Below are 15,585 nucleotides of genomic sequence, written 5' to 3' on the forward strand. Positions count from 1 at the left end.
CTCTCTCCCCTCCTTCTGTCTCAGCCCCAGAAGTTCTGAACAACCAGCGATATGGCCTGAGCCCTGACTACTGGGGCCTGGGCTGCCTCATCTATGAGATGATCGAGGGCCAGTCACCATTCCGAGGCCGCAAGGAGAAGGTGAAGCGGGAAGAGGTGGATCGCCGGGTGCTGGAGACTGAGGAAGTGTATTCCCCCAAGTTCTCTGAAGAGGCCAAGTCCATCTGCAACATGGTAAGCTCCTGGTAAGCCAGATGCTGCCCAGAGGCTGCTGCCCAGCGGTGGCTCCACCTCTGCTTAGAACACCTGACATATCGGACAGGATACCCCGTGAATCAAGGAATGGGGGTTTAGGTGAGCACCCATGAAGGTATGTAGCCTTGTTGAAAGTCAGCAAAGAATAAAGATAATGGCCAAAGTTGGTTCCCAAGCAAGTTCCTGCCCTGGAACTTGGCCTCCTGTCCCCTCAGCAGAAAGGTGGTCTCAGCTCAAGGTGGTATAACAGCATCTACGGATGGGCAGGACCTTCAAGTGAAGAGGTTAGAATGACTTGGGTGTGTTGGGTCCAGTTGTGGATACTGGACAGCTAGAGAGAGGAAGTAGTGGTGGGGGCTATAAGATCTCCCCCTCAGCCAAGGTGAACTCTGGTCCTTAGGCCCTTCCTTGGATTTGGTATGAAGTCAGCTACTTCCTGCTCCTGCCTGGCTCTCAGTCTCCTAAGACTCACCACAGGAAGATGCCCTCTGATGCCAACCATATGGGAACAGAAAGGACCTGACTGCCTAGATCCACATACTTACAAGCTTATGTGGCAAAGTACCTTCCTCTAGAGCCACACTGTATGTACCCTGAGCAGCAGAGAAGCCTAACCTGAAAGGGGCCTCTTTCCTGAGTCCTCAAGTAGCCCTGGGGAAAGTTCAAGTGCACACACACCAGTAGCCCAGGATGGAGCTTAGAAGAGATCAGGACTGGAAACTTGAAGGGAAGTAACTAAGCTTCTATATTCAGAGGACCAGGGAACCCTGGGGGCTTAGCTACCCCACTCCCAGGTAATCCCTTTTCTGCAACCGCCCTTGCCTTGGCTACTTCTGTGTCATAAAGCTATGGTAAGGATTTGGGGCTAGATCTGTCCTCTGATCATATCTACAGGAAGTGTCCCTCTGCCACTGACGTGTAAAAGACATGATGAAGAAACGCATGTAACATATAGACCCCAACCCCATAACCTGCTAACAAGTCTCAAAGAAGCACTGCAGCAAACTGTCAGAGCAGTGCAGTCAGGATAAGGTAGTGAAGGAATAGGCAGCAGAGGTTAGGGATGGGGAGAAATGGCGGCCAGTAATACTTGTTATGTCACGGTCAGCTATCTATGTGGTATAACAAGTCTTAGGTCAGGGTTAGGAGTTCCAGGAAGCCAATCTCAAGAAACATCAACAGGGACATGAACATACTGAGAGAATGAGGCAAGCATGACCTCTACTTCTAACCACTACCCCTATCACCAACACTCCATTTCCCCATAAACCTCCATTTCAACCCTAGGTTTTGTAAGCTGGAGCGCTTGCTGTAAGGAGGACCAAAGCTGTCCCTCTCCTGCCCCCTTGTGGCCACTGGGGGAAAGGTGTTGGCTGAAAAGTGCCAAATGATCTTTGCTACATGGGTGCCACCAGAAACCTCAAGCCTTACTCTTGGGGTCTTGGATTCTGGTCTGGACTTTATCCTCTTATAATCCAACAGAATCTCAGTCTGGCTACTCTGCTCTTATTCCTTTATTTATTCAGGCTACTGCAATGCCTGACCTGTAGACCATAGAGGCAGCACAAACAGCAGGGAAGGTGTTCTCCATTCTGTCTTGTCCGACATGCCCCTTGAGATAGAGAAGTCCACACATCCAACTTCCCTGTCCCTTGGGTCAAATCCTGAAACTGAGGCCCCTGCTGAGTCCCGTCCGTGTACCTTCCCCACACTCCCTTGAGTTCTTTACCATTTGAATCTCCTAGTCATTCCAGATCATACTCTGGAGGGAGTAATTCCCTCCACATACAGGGAACCTACTCTGCCTTCTCCCACCTCACTCACACCTTCTCTCTTGCTAATGTACACCTGATATCATCCTTGACACTATATAGGTGGATGGTTTGTTCTACCTGGGTGGCATAATTTAGATATAGACAAATGTTAACTTAACAACCAAGCTTTCAAATGAAGAGATTTCATACTAAAAACCTGATTTTCTAGCACTTCTTTTGGAAAGCAGAAGTCTTGTTTAGCTGCCATTCCTTCCTGGTAGAAGCTGAGAAGCAACCCAACCCCGGCTCTCATCCGTTTTTCAATCTTCTTATCCTAGATGATGTCCAATCTGCCAGCACTGTGGGCTCTAGGGGCTGCATTGACAGGCTCAGCCACTGCACAGCCTTGCTTCTTTGGTGTGTCTTGGAATGGATAGAGCATAGCCCAGTTACTTACATCTAGAATAGAGAAACTTGGAGCCAGAGAGGTGGCTCAGCAGGTGAAGCATTTTTTTTTTTTTGATGCAAGCCTGGTGACCTGATTTTAAGGCTGGAACCCCTTTGACAGGTAGAGGGACAAAACTGTCTCCACAAAGCTGTTCTCTGATCCCCATACACACGCTGTGGCACATACATCCACACACAATAAGAAGTAAACATTATAAAACAAAATAAAATAGAAAAGAAGCCCAGATGTAGACACTAACCTGATAGGGTATAGAAGGCAACTGAAAGCATGACAAAGGTATGATCTGGTGCTTTCTCTGCTGATACGTCAGTTCTTCTGACTGCGGAGATATCTCCCCCCCCCCCCCCGAGCTGCAGACTCCAGGGGAGGCTAGAGCTACAGTCACAGATGCCCCTTTGTCCTTCTGGCCTCTGGGCACATGGAAAGGCCCATCGTATGGCCTCACAGGACTCTCTTGTCACAGCTGCTCACCAAAGACTCGAAGCAGAGGCTGGGCTGCCAGGAGGAGGGGGCTGCCGAGGTCAAGAGGCACCCCTTCTTCAGGAACATGAACTTTAAACGCCTGGAGGCTGGGATGTTGGACCCTCCCTTCGTTCCAGATGTAAGTAGCCACTGTTGCTCCCAGGAGCTCTAAAGTCATTTCTGCAAGCCATGCTTCCTATTGTATCCTGAGTGTGCCTTACACAGCACTTCAAATCGGCTAACCCATCTGCCCTCCTAGAGTACCAAAGATCGCTCACTGCCCCTTCCTACACTCTGGCTACTTTGTGGCCATGTTACAGATCTCGATGTCAGAATGTACAGATGGCATGTGAACCCTGGAGCCCCCTTACTGGTTGTTCAGGTGCCTAGACAACCTTCAGGTCCTAGAAAATCCAATGAAATCCAAGACACCTCCTGTTTCTGAATCTGCCAGATATATTGAAGGTTGAAATGAGACCAAAATGGAAAATGAGTATTGAGGACCATCCCAGTTTAACTGAACATCCACTGTCCGGTTCAATTAAGATTCTCCTGGAAGATACTGTACTAGGTCTGCATAGCATCAGGTTCACATTCACAAAGGAGCCCCACCCAGCAAGGACTTTTTGTGGTTGTAAACTTTCAAAGTCCCAGTAGATTAAGGTTCCTTGTTGGGGCCTTGGGGATGGAGCCAAGAACTATGGATGCTATAGAAACGTTGGGGATGGGAACTTAGCTTGTGTTAGCTCATGAAAGTTGACGGATGTGGTAGGAATATCTTCCCAGCCCTCTTCTCAGTCACCTCAGGACAAGAGCCTGCAGTAGACCAGGATGGGGATGTTGACACCTTAGCAGCTGGTGAATAATACAAATCAGAGCTTTCTCAGACCCCTCTCCCAAAACCAGCTGTTAACCATTTGTTTGCACAGCAGTGAGGAAGTAAGGAACAATCTTTGCATCTTTGGTATTCTCTTGTAAGTGAAGGTTCCCTGATCATCCAGGGAGGAGGGCAGTAGCAGATGCGAGGAGCCAGGACTAGCTACTGGATGCTGAACAGTGTCCATGGTCACCCACTGGAGACCTCTGTAGCCAGATGTGGCATCCACATCATAGGTCCAACCAGCACCATACTAACCAGGTGTGGCGGAATCACACTTGTGATCCCAGCACTGAGGAAGTGGAAGCAGAAGGATCAGAAATTCAAAATCATCCTTAGCTGTACAGCCTGTTTGAAAGGTCAGCCTGGACTACATGAGACCCTATCTCAAAAATGGGTAGAGCAGCTGAGATGTCTTGTTAATAACACGCTTGTTTGCCTTGCTAGTACGAGGACTTGAGTTCAATCCTCAACACCCACATGAGGCTCTCTGGGGCTTACTGGCCAGCCAGTCGTGCAGAATTGGGAACTCCAAACCAAGAGGCCCTGTCTCAAAGGAAGGGTATGGTGTTCCTAAGAATGGCACCCGAAATTGCCCCACCCCAAGAAATACTAATCTTATACTTAGGTCCCAAATGGTCTTGGACCAAGCTTTGTCCAGAATTTTTCAAATTTTGTTGTTTGGTAGGTATTTTTAAGTTTGTTGAGAGCTGTGGTAGAGCCACTAACATCCCTAGACAATGTCTAGAGTAACAGCAAGGACACAACAGTTGTAGGCTGGGGCTTCGCAACCTCCTCCTGTCCTTGGATTACCTATTGCTATGGTGATGGGGTGAGATCACTCATGACATAGGATATATTTCAAAGCCTCTCCACATGCTCCAAGCTTTGTGCCAGGCTCCAAGGGATACTGGATTATTTCTTCCATGGAAATCTCAGTCTGAAGAAGTGAAATGTCAGCAAACACCCCTTAAATAAAATCGGGACTAGGAGTCACAGGAAAAGAATGGGAGGAGAGGGGAGGGGAGGTAGTGGGGGCAACAGAGCTGAAAAAGTGTTCCCCAGGATATGGAGTGTTGCATGGGAGGGAGCATCTCTGATAATCAATGCAGCTAGCCATCTGGGACTGTCCTTGTTTTATTGCCAGAAGTCTGAGGTACTGAACAAACAGGCATAGTTGTTCACCCTGGGTGTGACAGCACCCCCCCCCCCACAACTAGGTTTCAGGGCTCCTCAGTGTACTGTATAGAAGTCAATATTCCCTTTCCCTGACCCATAGTAAATGGTCCACATGGCACATGGCCCTTGCTCTGGACAGCCAAAGCCCTTAACATATCATTGGAGTAGGTGGTGAAGGAAAATTGTGGGCCCCAGAAGAAGATGATGACCACCCCCATCTTGTCTATCCTCTGCCCACAACCACCCATTCATAGTTCTCCTGACCTTCAGGTAGTAGCCACATTCATAATTCATAGGCACTATTACTGGCTTAATCTTTTTCACTTCACTTGACTTTTTTCAAAGCCAAAATAAATGTATCTAAAAAGAAAACCAGGAATATAATAGCCTGGTAGGCTTTGGCTTGTTGAGATAAATTTTTATCAATACAAACATTTTTATCAATAAAAAAAATTTATCTGTATATCTCAGAGAGGGCAATCACAACTCCCAAGTTCCTGAATGCATACCAGGGCCAGCTACATGAGCTTAGCATGTGTAGTGATCCTGGCCCTAGTTGACTCAATTTATTTATTTTTAATTTTGTATTCACTTATATCCTAATCACAGCCCCCTCCCTCTTCTCTTCCCAGTCCCACCCTTACAAATCGCTCCCCAGATAAAGGGAGCTCCCCCTGGGCAACCGCCCTTCTCTGGGGTATTTAGTTCCAGCAGGCACATCCTGTCCCACCAGGGCAGAGCCACATTGTCACAGCAGCTCATACTCAGCACAGCAGCAACATTCGAGCAGCACTATGGCCCAGGTGTTCCATTATTGCGATTTCCAGGAAGAAAACTAAGGCTCTGAAGACACAGATGGCTTTTCCCAAGGCCCCTAAATTTCACAGTGGAGACTACCTGCTTCAGAGTCTGTATTGAACACATGGCTTACTGCCCTGCATTTGAAGGAATTGGAACATACTCTGGCTGTCTTCTCTCTCTGGCATGTTTTGAAGCAGAGTCCCTCTTGTGCTTTTGCTCTGATGCTAGGTCCAAAGCATCCATTCTCTCTGTAGAAGAATGAACCACAGATTCCCAAAATGTAATAAGTACAACCCCTCTTCTAAAAGAGGAGGTATTCGAAATAGTGCTTCCTTCCTGATGCTCTGAGCTTCTCGGTGGCCAAGACAGCTGATGATTGAGGTGCCCAGAGATTTCACACTCTCTGGAATCACAGAGAGTGTGAATTTAGACACAGAGGTAACCTCTCATCTACTTGGACTTACCTAGAAGGAGACCACAGGTCTGTGATCTATGTGTATAAGCTGTAGTAAGAAGGAACTCTGGACTGGGCAGCTGGGTACCTCTAGCTCTCATTTCACTAGAACCTGGTCCCCTTGCTGGATCTGAGAGAGGGAAGCTCAGTCTGAGGACCCAAATGAGGAAGCCTAGGAACATGTCCCCACTGTTCTCCATCAAAATCCTAAGGGCCAGGCTTGAGGACCTGACAGCCCCAGAGAGGGCCCATGTGATGGAGCCCTCTGTCTCTTATAGCCCCGGGCTGTATACTGCAAGGATGTGCTGGACATAGAGCAGTTCTCCACTGTGAAAGGTGTCAACTTGGACCATACGGACGATGACTTCTACTCAAAGTTCTCCACAGGCTCTGTGCCAATCCCATGGCAAAACGAGGTAGGCAAGGCATACCACCAGCTTTTCTCCAAGAAGGGTAGATGTTCAGAGAAAATGGAAGTGCAAGTGCATAGAAGGGTCACTGGGTAGGGTAGAGGGGCTGGCTGGGGTGGGTGTGGAAGCTAACAGCGTAGCTGAGAGAGAACAGGTGCTGAAAACAGCAAGGTTTCTTCCCAGAAGGTCTACTGGAAATGGAAGGGAAAATGGAGTATTTTCTGGAGGCACAAATATTAAATTGAGGAAGTCAACTGATCTGAATGCTATAGGGATGATAGTCAAGTAAGCTGTAGAATTTGGTTTGGAGGGGGAAGAGTGTACCTCTGGTAGATTCTCTTCTTAGGGTAGAATTCTCTAGTAAGTTACAGAGGAGCCAGCAGTGCGGGAGAGAATGTATCCCAGAGGGAGGCGCTACAGGGGGAGCACGGTATTTCTGTTTTGCTTTTCCAGATGATAGAAACAGAATGTTTCAAGGAGCTGAATGTGTTCGGACCCAACGGTACCCTCTCACCAGACCTGAACAGAAGTCAGCCTCCAGAACCACCAAAGAAAGGGCTGTTCCACAGACTCTTCAGGCGTCAGGTGAGAGAGCCAGCCTGGCCTTAGCGTGGGGGCTTCAGCCCCCTTCCATACCCCAGAGCTTCAGAATGCTTCCTGCCTGGGTGGCTTGGTAGCTTGGAATTGTTAGTTTGTCCAAAGCCCCAATACCCTTGTTGGTGATGGGACCCCTGCAGACGGAAGGGACCGGGACCCACATCAATACTGCTGGCACAGGGAAGTTGGTTCTTGTCACAGGGCTGTATTGTATACTGAAGGATGCTGAACATTACCAACCTCTGCCCACTAGACACAGGTAAACCCAGCTCCTCTTCTCCAATAGTCACCACTAAGTGCCCCTTGCATAGCAAAACCACCTCAGACTAGGAACACTGTCCTGTTGTTCAACCCTGGTACTTGCTAGCAGCCTAAGGAATTTTCCCATTGGAATAGACTTTTTTCCCTCAAAGCTTATGCCTAAAGGAAGGATTGATATGGACCAAACGGAAGAACAACTCTGGGGAAGATAACCCAGGAGCCCCACTCCACAGCTACAAAGGTGCAGTTGCACCCCTTTTGTCCTGGCCATTCAAGATGCTGGAGCCCCGTGATTCTCATCTTAGAGCTAGGGAGCCCCTCTCTACTTGTCTTCTACACAAGGGTGTGCCTGTGGTCCCTTGACCTGAAATCTTAGGTCTCTACCTCAGGTAACAGGGATGAAGGTAGTTATTTACAGAGATGCACTATATGAGACACTTGTATCCAGCTTCCATCCAACAACTCATTCATCCTACCACTGTGTGTTAGTCACCTCCTGTGTACCAGGAGAGCAGCGGACTCACTACCTTTGGGTGTCCTTGTGAGGTATGAACATGCCTATGGGCTCCGTTGACCTGTTTCAGTTACATAAACTGAGGCTGAGAGAAGTCAAAGAACTTAACCCTAAGTCACATAGGATATTTGTTATCTGGGAAATGGCAGGAAGCATCTTCAGGCTTATGGTAAGTTCAGTCTTAGCTCTGCCCCCTGCCAAGTTTGTGTGTTTTCAATAAGAAGTTCATGTAAGTTTCACATCCTACTCTGTAATATAGTCATGGTTTTATAATACAATGAAATGTTTAAACGTTTCCATCAAGTAAAACTACAAGTTCTAGAAAGAAATTATTCTTTCCCTCTGCTTATAGATCATGGATCTTCCCAGGTACCAGATAAAATCCTCTGTTCAAGGAGCAGCCAGTAGACTTGGGTCTGCTGGGGAGAATGCACAAAAGCAAAGAGAGGCAGGCTGGAACATTCTGGCTTCTACTTCCCCTGCTTCCATAGCTACCACTAATGAGTCATCCATAGACTTTGAGTTTACCAAGAACTGACTCTCTCCTTTCTTCTCCTCAGCATCAAAACAATTCCAAGAGTTCACCTACTCCTAAGACCAGTTGTAACCACCGCATAAATTCAAACCACATCAATTCAAACTCCACTGGAAGCAGCTAGTTTCAGCTCTGGCCTTGAAGTCAAAAGTGGAACCAGCTCAGAGCCTTCTACTTGGAAGCAGAACTTGTAACCAGGGGAGCTCCCACTGTGGCTCAGTGGCCAGGAAAGCTCCACTGGGAACCAGGATAGGATACTGTTCCCCCAATAACAAACCTCCAAGTTTCTCAAAGAAATTTCCACTCAGGTCTGTTTTCCAAGGTGGCCCCAAGCTGGGGTGGACTAGAATTTTCCTTGTTGAACATTGCAATAGAAACACAATGGGATATGACAGCTTGCACGGATTTTAATAGCATCCCAACTAGAACTGAATTTTGTCTTTATTATTTTTAAAGGAAAGTTTTGTAAATTTCTCTATTGTCTCTGTTTACATTTTGTATATTTGTATTTAAATGAAAGTCAGACTTCGAGGGTGTATATTTTCTGTGCAGCCACTGTTAAGCCATGTGTTTTAAGACATTTTAGATGGGGGGGGGTACAAAAATGTGACTCTAGATTTCCAGAGCCTCAAAAGAGAAAATGTTTTTATTAAATATAGAAACTATTTCACCTTTTACCTTTAAAGACCTGATTACATCTACCTACATCCACCTCTCTAGCTGTTTTCCCCTCCTTGTAGCTAATCACTCTCCTGTTGACTTGTAACAAGCTAAATGAAATGACAGAATGCACTTGGGCCATCTCCCAACCCAAACATTCTTTATGAGCTATGACATCATTGGTAAGATGGGCAAGCTTTTGACATTGCAGCTTCATTGGCCTCGTTCTATAGGGCATCCACATGGAGGGTAAGGAATCCTAAATCATTGGAATAGAGATCTTGGCTGCTAAAACCAGTGGTTTTCTGTTGTGTTTGGGGACTTCTGTTATATATTCTTTGTAGGAGTTTGTACTGATGAAAATGACTAGTCATGGAAACCCAAGTGTTCTCAATTGTGGGACTATGGAAAAGTATGAATTAGGATCCATCCTGAGTGACTACCTCCAGGTTTGTTTAGTCCTTGGCTGGTCAGCAAACTGGTCACCAGACCATGAACCTTCATGCAACCCCACATATTTGTTGGCTTCTGTGAAGGAAGTCATCTCACCAGGAATAGGATGCCTGAGAGCAAACCCAGGCACCAGTTGAATATAAGACAATCTCATTATCACTTCCCCAGGAGATGTGGACCAGAGGCTGGTTCTAATTGGGCACCTCAAAGTCACAGGCAAAAGTCACTCCTGTAAGACTTGCTGAGCTTACCTTTCTATCCCTGGGGAGTTGTCACCTAGCCCCTGAAGTCCTTGGAGGTGACAAGGTACACATTTGATCTCACCTTCCCACCAGGACAGGGTAAGCAGCTAGACTCATTGCTCCCTGGGAAGCTGAAACTCTGAGTATGACTGTCTCAAAACTGGTCTCAGCCACCAATTACTGGGTTGTTTTTTTTTTAACAGGGTGAGAGAGGTGCTACCTGAATCAGCCCCTGTTACAATGCGGACTCCTGGTCTATACCCCAAGCTTACTATGTGATGATCCTCATTTTGTAGTTCAGGCTGGTTTCAAACACAAAATCCTCCTGCTTCAGCCTCTGGAGTTCTAAGATTACAAGTGCATACTATCATGGAAACTATCTTTACTAAGCATCTCAGACCTAGGTGCATATCCCCTTGCCCCCTTGCCCCATACTATAGTGTTGAGAACCGTCCCCCAGGCCATTCCAAATGTGTCTTTTTGAGGGACCTACAACTTTGGGGCTTGGGTCTGTCAGGAGGAAAATCCCGAGCATGCCAGTCTCATATCTTTGATTCCAAGCTCTCCCAGGGCTCACTGCTAGAGAAGAGCCTTTGGGAATGATCACCCTGAAATCATTTAACCATGAGAGAAGAAACAGCCAGGCTCCGTGGTGCAAGATTAACTTCAAGCCAGGCTTCCAGGCTACTTCTGAACTTTTCTTGGGCTGAACATGAAGCAAATGCTAACGACCATATCCAGGCTCTACTGGGGCGCAGGACACTCAGTACCTCCAGATAATCGAGCCCTTGCTGACACTTCTTCCTTGAGGAAAAGAAGAATTATCATCTTCCTGGGATGGTCATCAGCCCCAGCCACACACAACCTCTGCCTCCTCCTTACAGGTTCGTTCCATTTCCCCATCCATGGCCGTTTAACTCTTGCCTAGTAGGTAACTCTTAGGAAGCAGTTTTTCCTTAGGCCTCCAAGTCAAAGCAATGTCCATTTGCAGCAGAGAATCCCCAGTAAGCTAAAAAGTGAATGCAAGTCTGGCTACCAAGAGCCATCATGAGGTCCTGAGAGGCCTGTGGGAGGTAAGGATAGTCATGTGTCAGTCTTTAACTCATGGCCTCATAACAAGAGAACTGGCTCTCCTGCCTGTTTCTATAGCTGCCTTTTGAGAAGGTTTTTTTCTTTTGTTTAATGGAAACAAGCCCTCTGCTCTTTCACCTGTCCAGGAGAAAGTATGTGTAGATAAGTGAACAGATGACACTCTGTTGTGCATTTGAGCTTTTTGCAAAAGAGCCTTTCTTCGAGTGTGGCATTTTTTTTTCCACAAAATTTCCACTGACTTGGACTGAGAAGCTTCTCTGCTTTTGCTGTTTGGGAGATAGGCCTTTTGCTATGATCATTCTGATTTACAATGTCCATTAAAACCTTTAGGAGAGGCCTCAGAATATCATTCCAGAATATCAAGAAGACCTGATCCCTATCTTCCAGGAGGATGGTGTCTGTCCTCTACTTGAGCCTGAACCACAAGGTTCTATGCTCACCCAACTGTCTAGGGGCTGAGTCTGGCTGCAGCTGCAGGGCTGGTCTCTAAAATGTGTTGTCCTCTTAGAGGGGCAGGCAGCAAGAGGCTTGCCACACAGACACAAGACAGGTAGCTACAGTAACAGGCATGCCTCACAGTTGCTGACTCATGATGTTTCTGATGAGTCCACATGCATGGGGGCATGTGCACAGCACATCTTTGCAGTAGAGGAGCAAATAAGATCATAGCTGAGGCCAGCCCCTAAGAAAGCTGAGGTCAGAAAGTTTCCGTGGAACTTGGCCCCGCTGTTGAAGTTCATTCTTTTCTTTTGAACCATGTACTTTCTTGAAAACCTGGCTCTACTTTCTATCAAATTCACGGAGCTACTAACCTCAACATAGGGCAGGCATTGCAGCCTCCTGTAGCCTCGCATTCTAAGCCTTGATAAAGGAAATGGTGGCAGCTTCTTTGGACAACTAGAGTTTACAAGAGATGAAGAGAAAAAAAGACTCAACACTGGACTCTTCTCGTGAGCTATTGTGTGCTTGCTTTTCTCGCTCTACCCTTTCCAAGGGTCTCCAGTTTTCATAACCCAGTACCCTGAGATAAAACCTTATTGCTGCTTAGATTTTGCTATGGAAAAACAGTATAAAGCCTCTTCCTTCAGACTACAATTGGTATGCCTACCCTTGGACCACCTTCTGTACCTATTTATACAACCAGCCACCCAGCTATCGAAATTGACAGGCATGTAGGCTAGATCCTGCATAGGCACATGTGGTGCCTCCTCTGAAAAGTCTCGACTCAGGACAATGATTTAATCTATGACAAACTAGCTCACCCTAGGAGAGAAGTATCCTTTATCCTACAAGAAGATGCTGGGCATTTTTCCAGTTCATTGACACACCATCCTATAGTAGATCACAAGTAAATGTTGTCCATTAGAAGGGCATTGTGGCTACTGGCATTGTTATATTATTATAACTATTTTCCAGGAGATTTTAGCATTAATAAATGAATACGGTTCCATCTTGGAGGTTACTGTCAATGATTACAGCTTTTGTTGTAAACCTGCTCTAAACCTCTCATGTTCCGTTCACTATGTCACAGTGCCGCCTTGTCTAGCCACAACCACTGTTATTTTATAGAGAAATAAATTCCTTAATGATCATGACATTGCAATTCTTTCCTTCTGTGGAGGCACTGACCTCTTTCTGTATGACAGTTGCCTGAAAAATGCCCACACTGTCTGCTGTGACCCTCCATTAACCTTTTCTCAAGCCAGTTCCACCCTGCCCAAATCTGGCCCACATACTGACCATATCTAGAACTGACATCACATGACCCAACTCTGGTAGGCAGAACATAAGGAGGCCAGCAGAACTCTTATAGACCATCTGCTTTTGAACCCAAACGCTGTCGGTTCTTAGCCATGGGAACAAAGTTGACTGTCAGAGCTACACCAAGTGGCTCCTACAGGACACAGTAAAAACATGGGATTTGCAGCATACAGGCCTGTGCCTTGGAGGACCTGGTCCCCTGCCTATCTCTGGATCCTTAATGATATGGAGTGAAGATGGGGGCAGACCCCATGTTTTTCAGAGTAGTGGTGTTTAATTGTCCTGAGAAAGAGAACATTCCCTGTTTGACATTGGGGCCTGTGAGAGGTCCCCCTGGGAGTCTTTTGGTAAAGTGTTGCCCCATTTGTCTGTTGTTGATTTACATTCCCCAGTCCAAGGTTGGCCTTTGCCACATCTCTTGCATATTCCAGGCAGCTTTGGCTCCCTTTGGGTTTTCTCTGCAGTTTCTTTTGAAATGACCCTACACACAACAATTAAGACACTTGAGATTTTGGATTGTCTCAAGGCCTCTAGTGATGGCTTCTACTAAGGTCATATCAGGTGACCGAGTTCTAACATCAACTGTATGTCTGACCCACCCATCTCTTGATGGCTGACCTTCCCTTCAATGGACTGATTACTTCTTTGCATTCAGGATTTGAATTTTCAAAAGCTAAGACTCAATTAGTGCCTTTCTCGCTAATGGATCCAGTATACTCCTTTCTACACTGGAAGTCAACCTTTGCAAAAGGCAAGGAATGTTTCTTTTGGACCTTGCATGACCTGAGAAAATGGTTCAAGTCTTTTCCCTGTCTCCACAACATTGTCCCAGGACTTTATGGCTGCCAAGTGACATAATGTCAAAGTTTCTTCATCATATTCAGCCTGCACCTCTACCTCAGCAAAAGGACCCTTGCCAAGCAGCAGATCTGTAGAAATATTTATACCTCTGACTTTATTTTGTTGTGCTTCTTCTCCTTTGCTACTTCTCTCTACCATGAGAACCATTGTAAATGCGACCCACGTTCTAATACTGCTTTTGCCATATCCTTCCAGTCCTGGGGGATTATTCTATAATAGCCCAAGAAGTCAGGATTTGTTTTACAGGCAACAGATGCATTCCAAAGTGACACTTTCCTTAAATTTTCTCAGTTCTAACACATCCACAGGTTGCCATTCAAATTCCTGATAATTTTGTGGATGATCATCATCTGCTGGTCTTTGTTATATACTAACCAGATAAATTAAAATTTGTTTTCTGACAGCCTTTGGTTGGCTTTCTCTAATGTTAATCTTCTGTCTCTACTTGAGTATTTTCTCTAATATTTTAAGATCCTCCCTTAAGGTCTGTGCTTGTATTTCACACCTCTGCTTTTGTTGTTCATTCATAAGTTCCCATATCCTCCAAGGTTATGCTTCCACATTTTAATTTTTCTTTATATTGTAATTCTAATATTCTGATGTTTATTTTGATTAATTAAAAGATTCTCCTCCAAGTGTTGATTCTCATTATTATTTTCTCTCTCCTGCCCAGTCTGATATGTGAGCTGTTGCATTTCTTGCTCTAGTGCCCTCTAGCTCCTATCTCCAGCCTTCATTTTCCTCTCTGTTTTTCATCTTGACCTATAAATTCCTGTACCTTTAGTTCTAGTGTTTCCTCTAGGCCATGTTGCCATGTCTTAAATTTCTTTCTCTGTTGTTCAGTCTCATCTGTGAAGTTGTGCATCTTTTGTTCTAGCATCTTTTCCAGCTCCTTTCTACAACCTTCATTTTCCTGCATTTCGTCCTATAAGATCTTCTAATCCCTTTTCTAAGGTTAGTAATTTTTTTTATCTAGGGCCCTGCCTTTTGAGAAGGCATAGTAAACCATACTTAACATTGTAATAACTGGCAAAGTGTCAGTCTCCTTTAAATCTATCCCTTTCAAACAAGTCCAAATAGCATCCCATAAAAGCCAAAAGATATTTATTGTTTCTCATCTTTAGGTATCTAACAAATTTTTTTACTATCAGTTTATAAGTCTACCTGACCTGGAGCTTCTTATACCTTTGTCTCCCTCTGCTGTTCGATTAATGACACTACAATTCTTACTGAAGAAAGACCTGAGGCTCCTGTGCTTCTGAGCCATCTGTCTTGCAGCTGGCAGCCTGTGCATTGATCTCAGGCAGCCTACAGTGCAAGTAGTTGTGAGAGTGAGTCTGACAGTTCTGTGTTCTGTTAAGACTCGGGAGAAACGGAAAAGTGAGCATGGGAGGGATCGCTTGGGTGGAGATGCCTGGATCAGCCTGCTGTGCCTGTGAGAGGGCCTTGGAAAGTTAGCTGCTGGTTTTCCCCAACTGTTGGTTCTTAGCTGTGAAGGCAATCATGTCCCAGGGTCCTTGGTCCCCCAACTGTGTTGTGGCACCCCTTAGACCTGCTCTGTGTTTAATTTCCATCCTGCTGCAACTTTAGAGCTCAGCCCTGGTTGTTTATATTGGGGGGCGAGGGGGATAGGTTTTTATCTCAGGTTAGTTTGGTTCTAAGCCCAATGTAAGGTGCACCAATGAATAAGCCCATATTGAAAAACACACAACCCAGTTATTGTAATTATAAGCTATATGCCTAGATTGGTCAGATCTTATTCCCCAGCTATAAGACCCTTTGCTACTTAAAGACTTCTCCACATGGTTCTGGTCCATCATGGCTTCTCCTCTTCCTCTGTCCTCTCATTCTTCTCCCTCTCTCTACCTGCCCTACACTCTCAAACCTTCAGTCCCACCTTTCCCTTCCACTGCCCAATCATGCTCTAGCCTTTATTGACCAGTTAAAAC

General features: G+C 45.9%; 1 protein-coding gene across 6 annotated transcripts in view; it reads left to right on the forward strand.

Moving 5' to 3' along the window:
- Nucleotides 1–12,609, forward strand: part of Grk5 (G protein-coupled receptor kinase 5) — a 194,736-nt gene extending 182,127 nt beyond the window's left edge. For 5 of the 6 annotated variants that reach the window (XM_087585160.1, XM_087585171.1, XM_087585145.1 and 2 more), the window contains 5 exons: nt 25–233; nt 2,941–3,078; nt 6,529–6,666; nt 7,114–7,245; nt 8,593–12,609. In XM_087585160.1, coding sequence (XP_087441286.1) covers nt 25–233; nt 2,941–3,078; nt 6,529–6,666; nt 7,114–7,245; nt 8,593–8,691 — 716 coding nt within the window. In that variant the 3' untranslated portion in view covers nt 8,692–12,609. The remainder of the gene's footprint in view (nt 1–24; nt 234–2,940; nt 3,079–6,528; nt 6,667–7,113; nt 7,246–8,592) is intronic. The other variant, NM_030829.2, reaches the window with a different exon arrangement.
- Nucleotides 12,610–15,585: the final 2,976 nt, after the last annotated feature.

The sequence above is a fragment of the Rattus norvegicus genome, chromosome 1 (assembly GCF_021556685.1).
Source record: "Rattus norvegicus strain SHRSP/BbbUtx chromosome 1, alternate assembly SHRSP_T2T, whole genome shotgun sequence".
NCBI classification, from domain to species: Eukaryota; Metazoa; Chordata; class Mammalia; order Rodentia; family Muridae; genus Rattus; species Rattus norvegicus.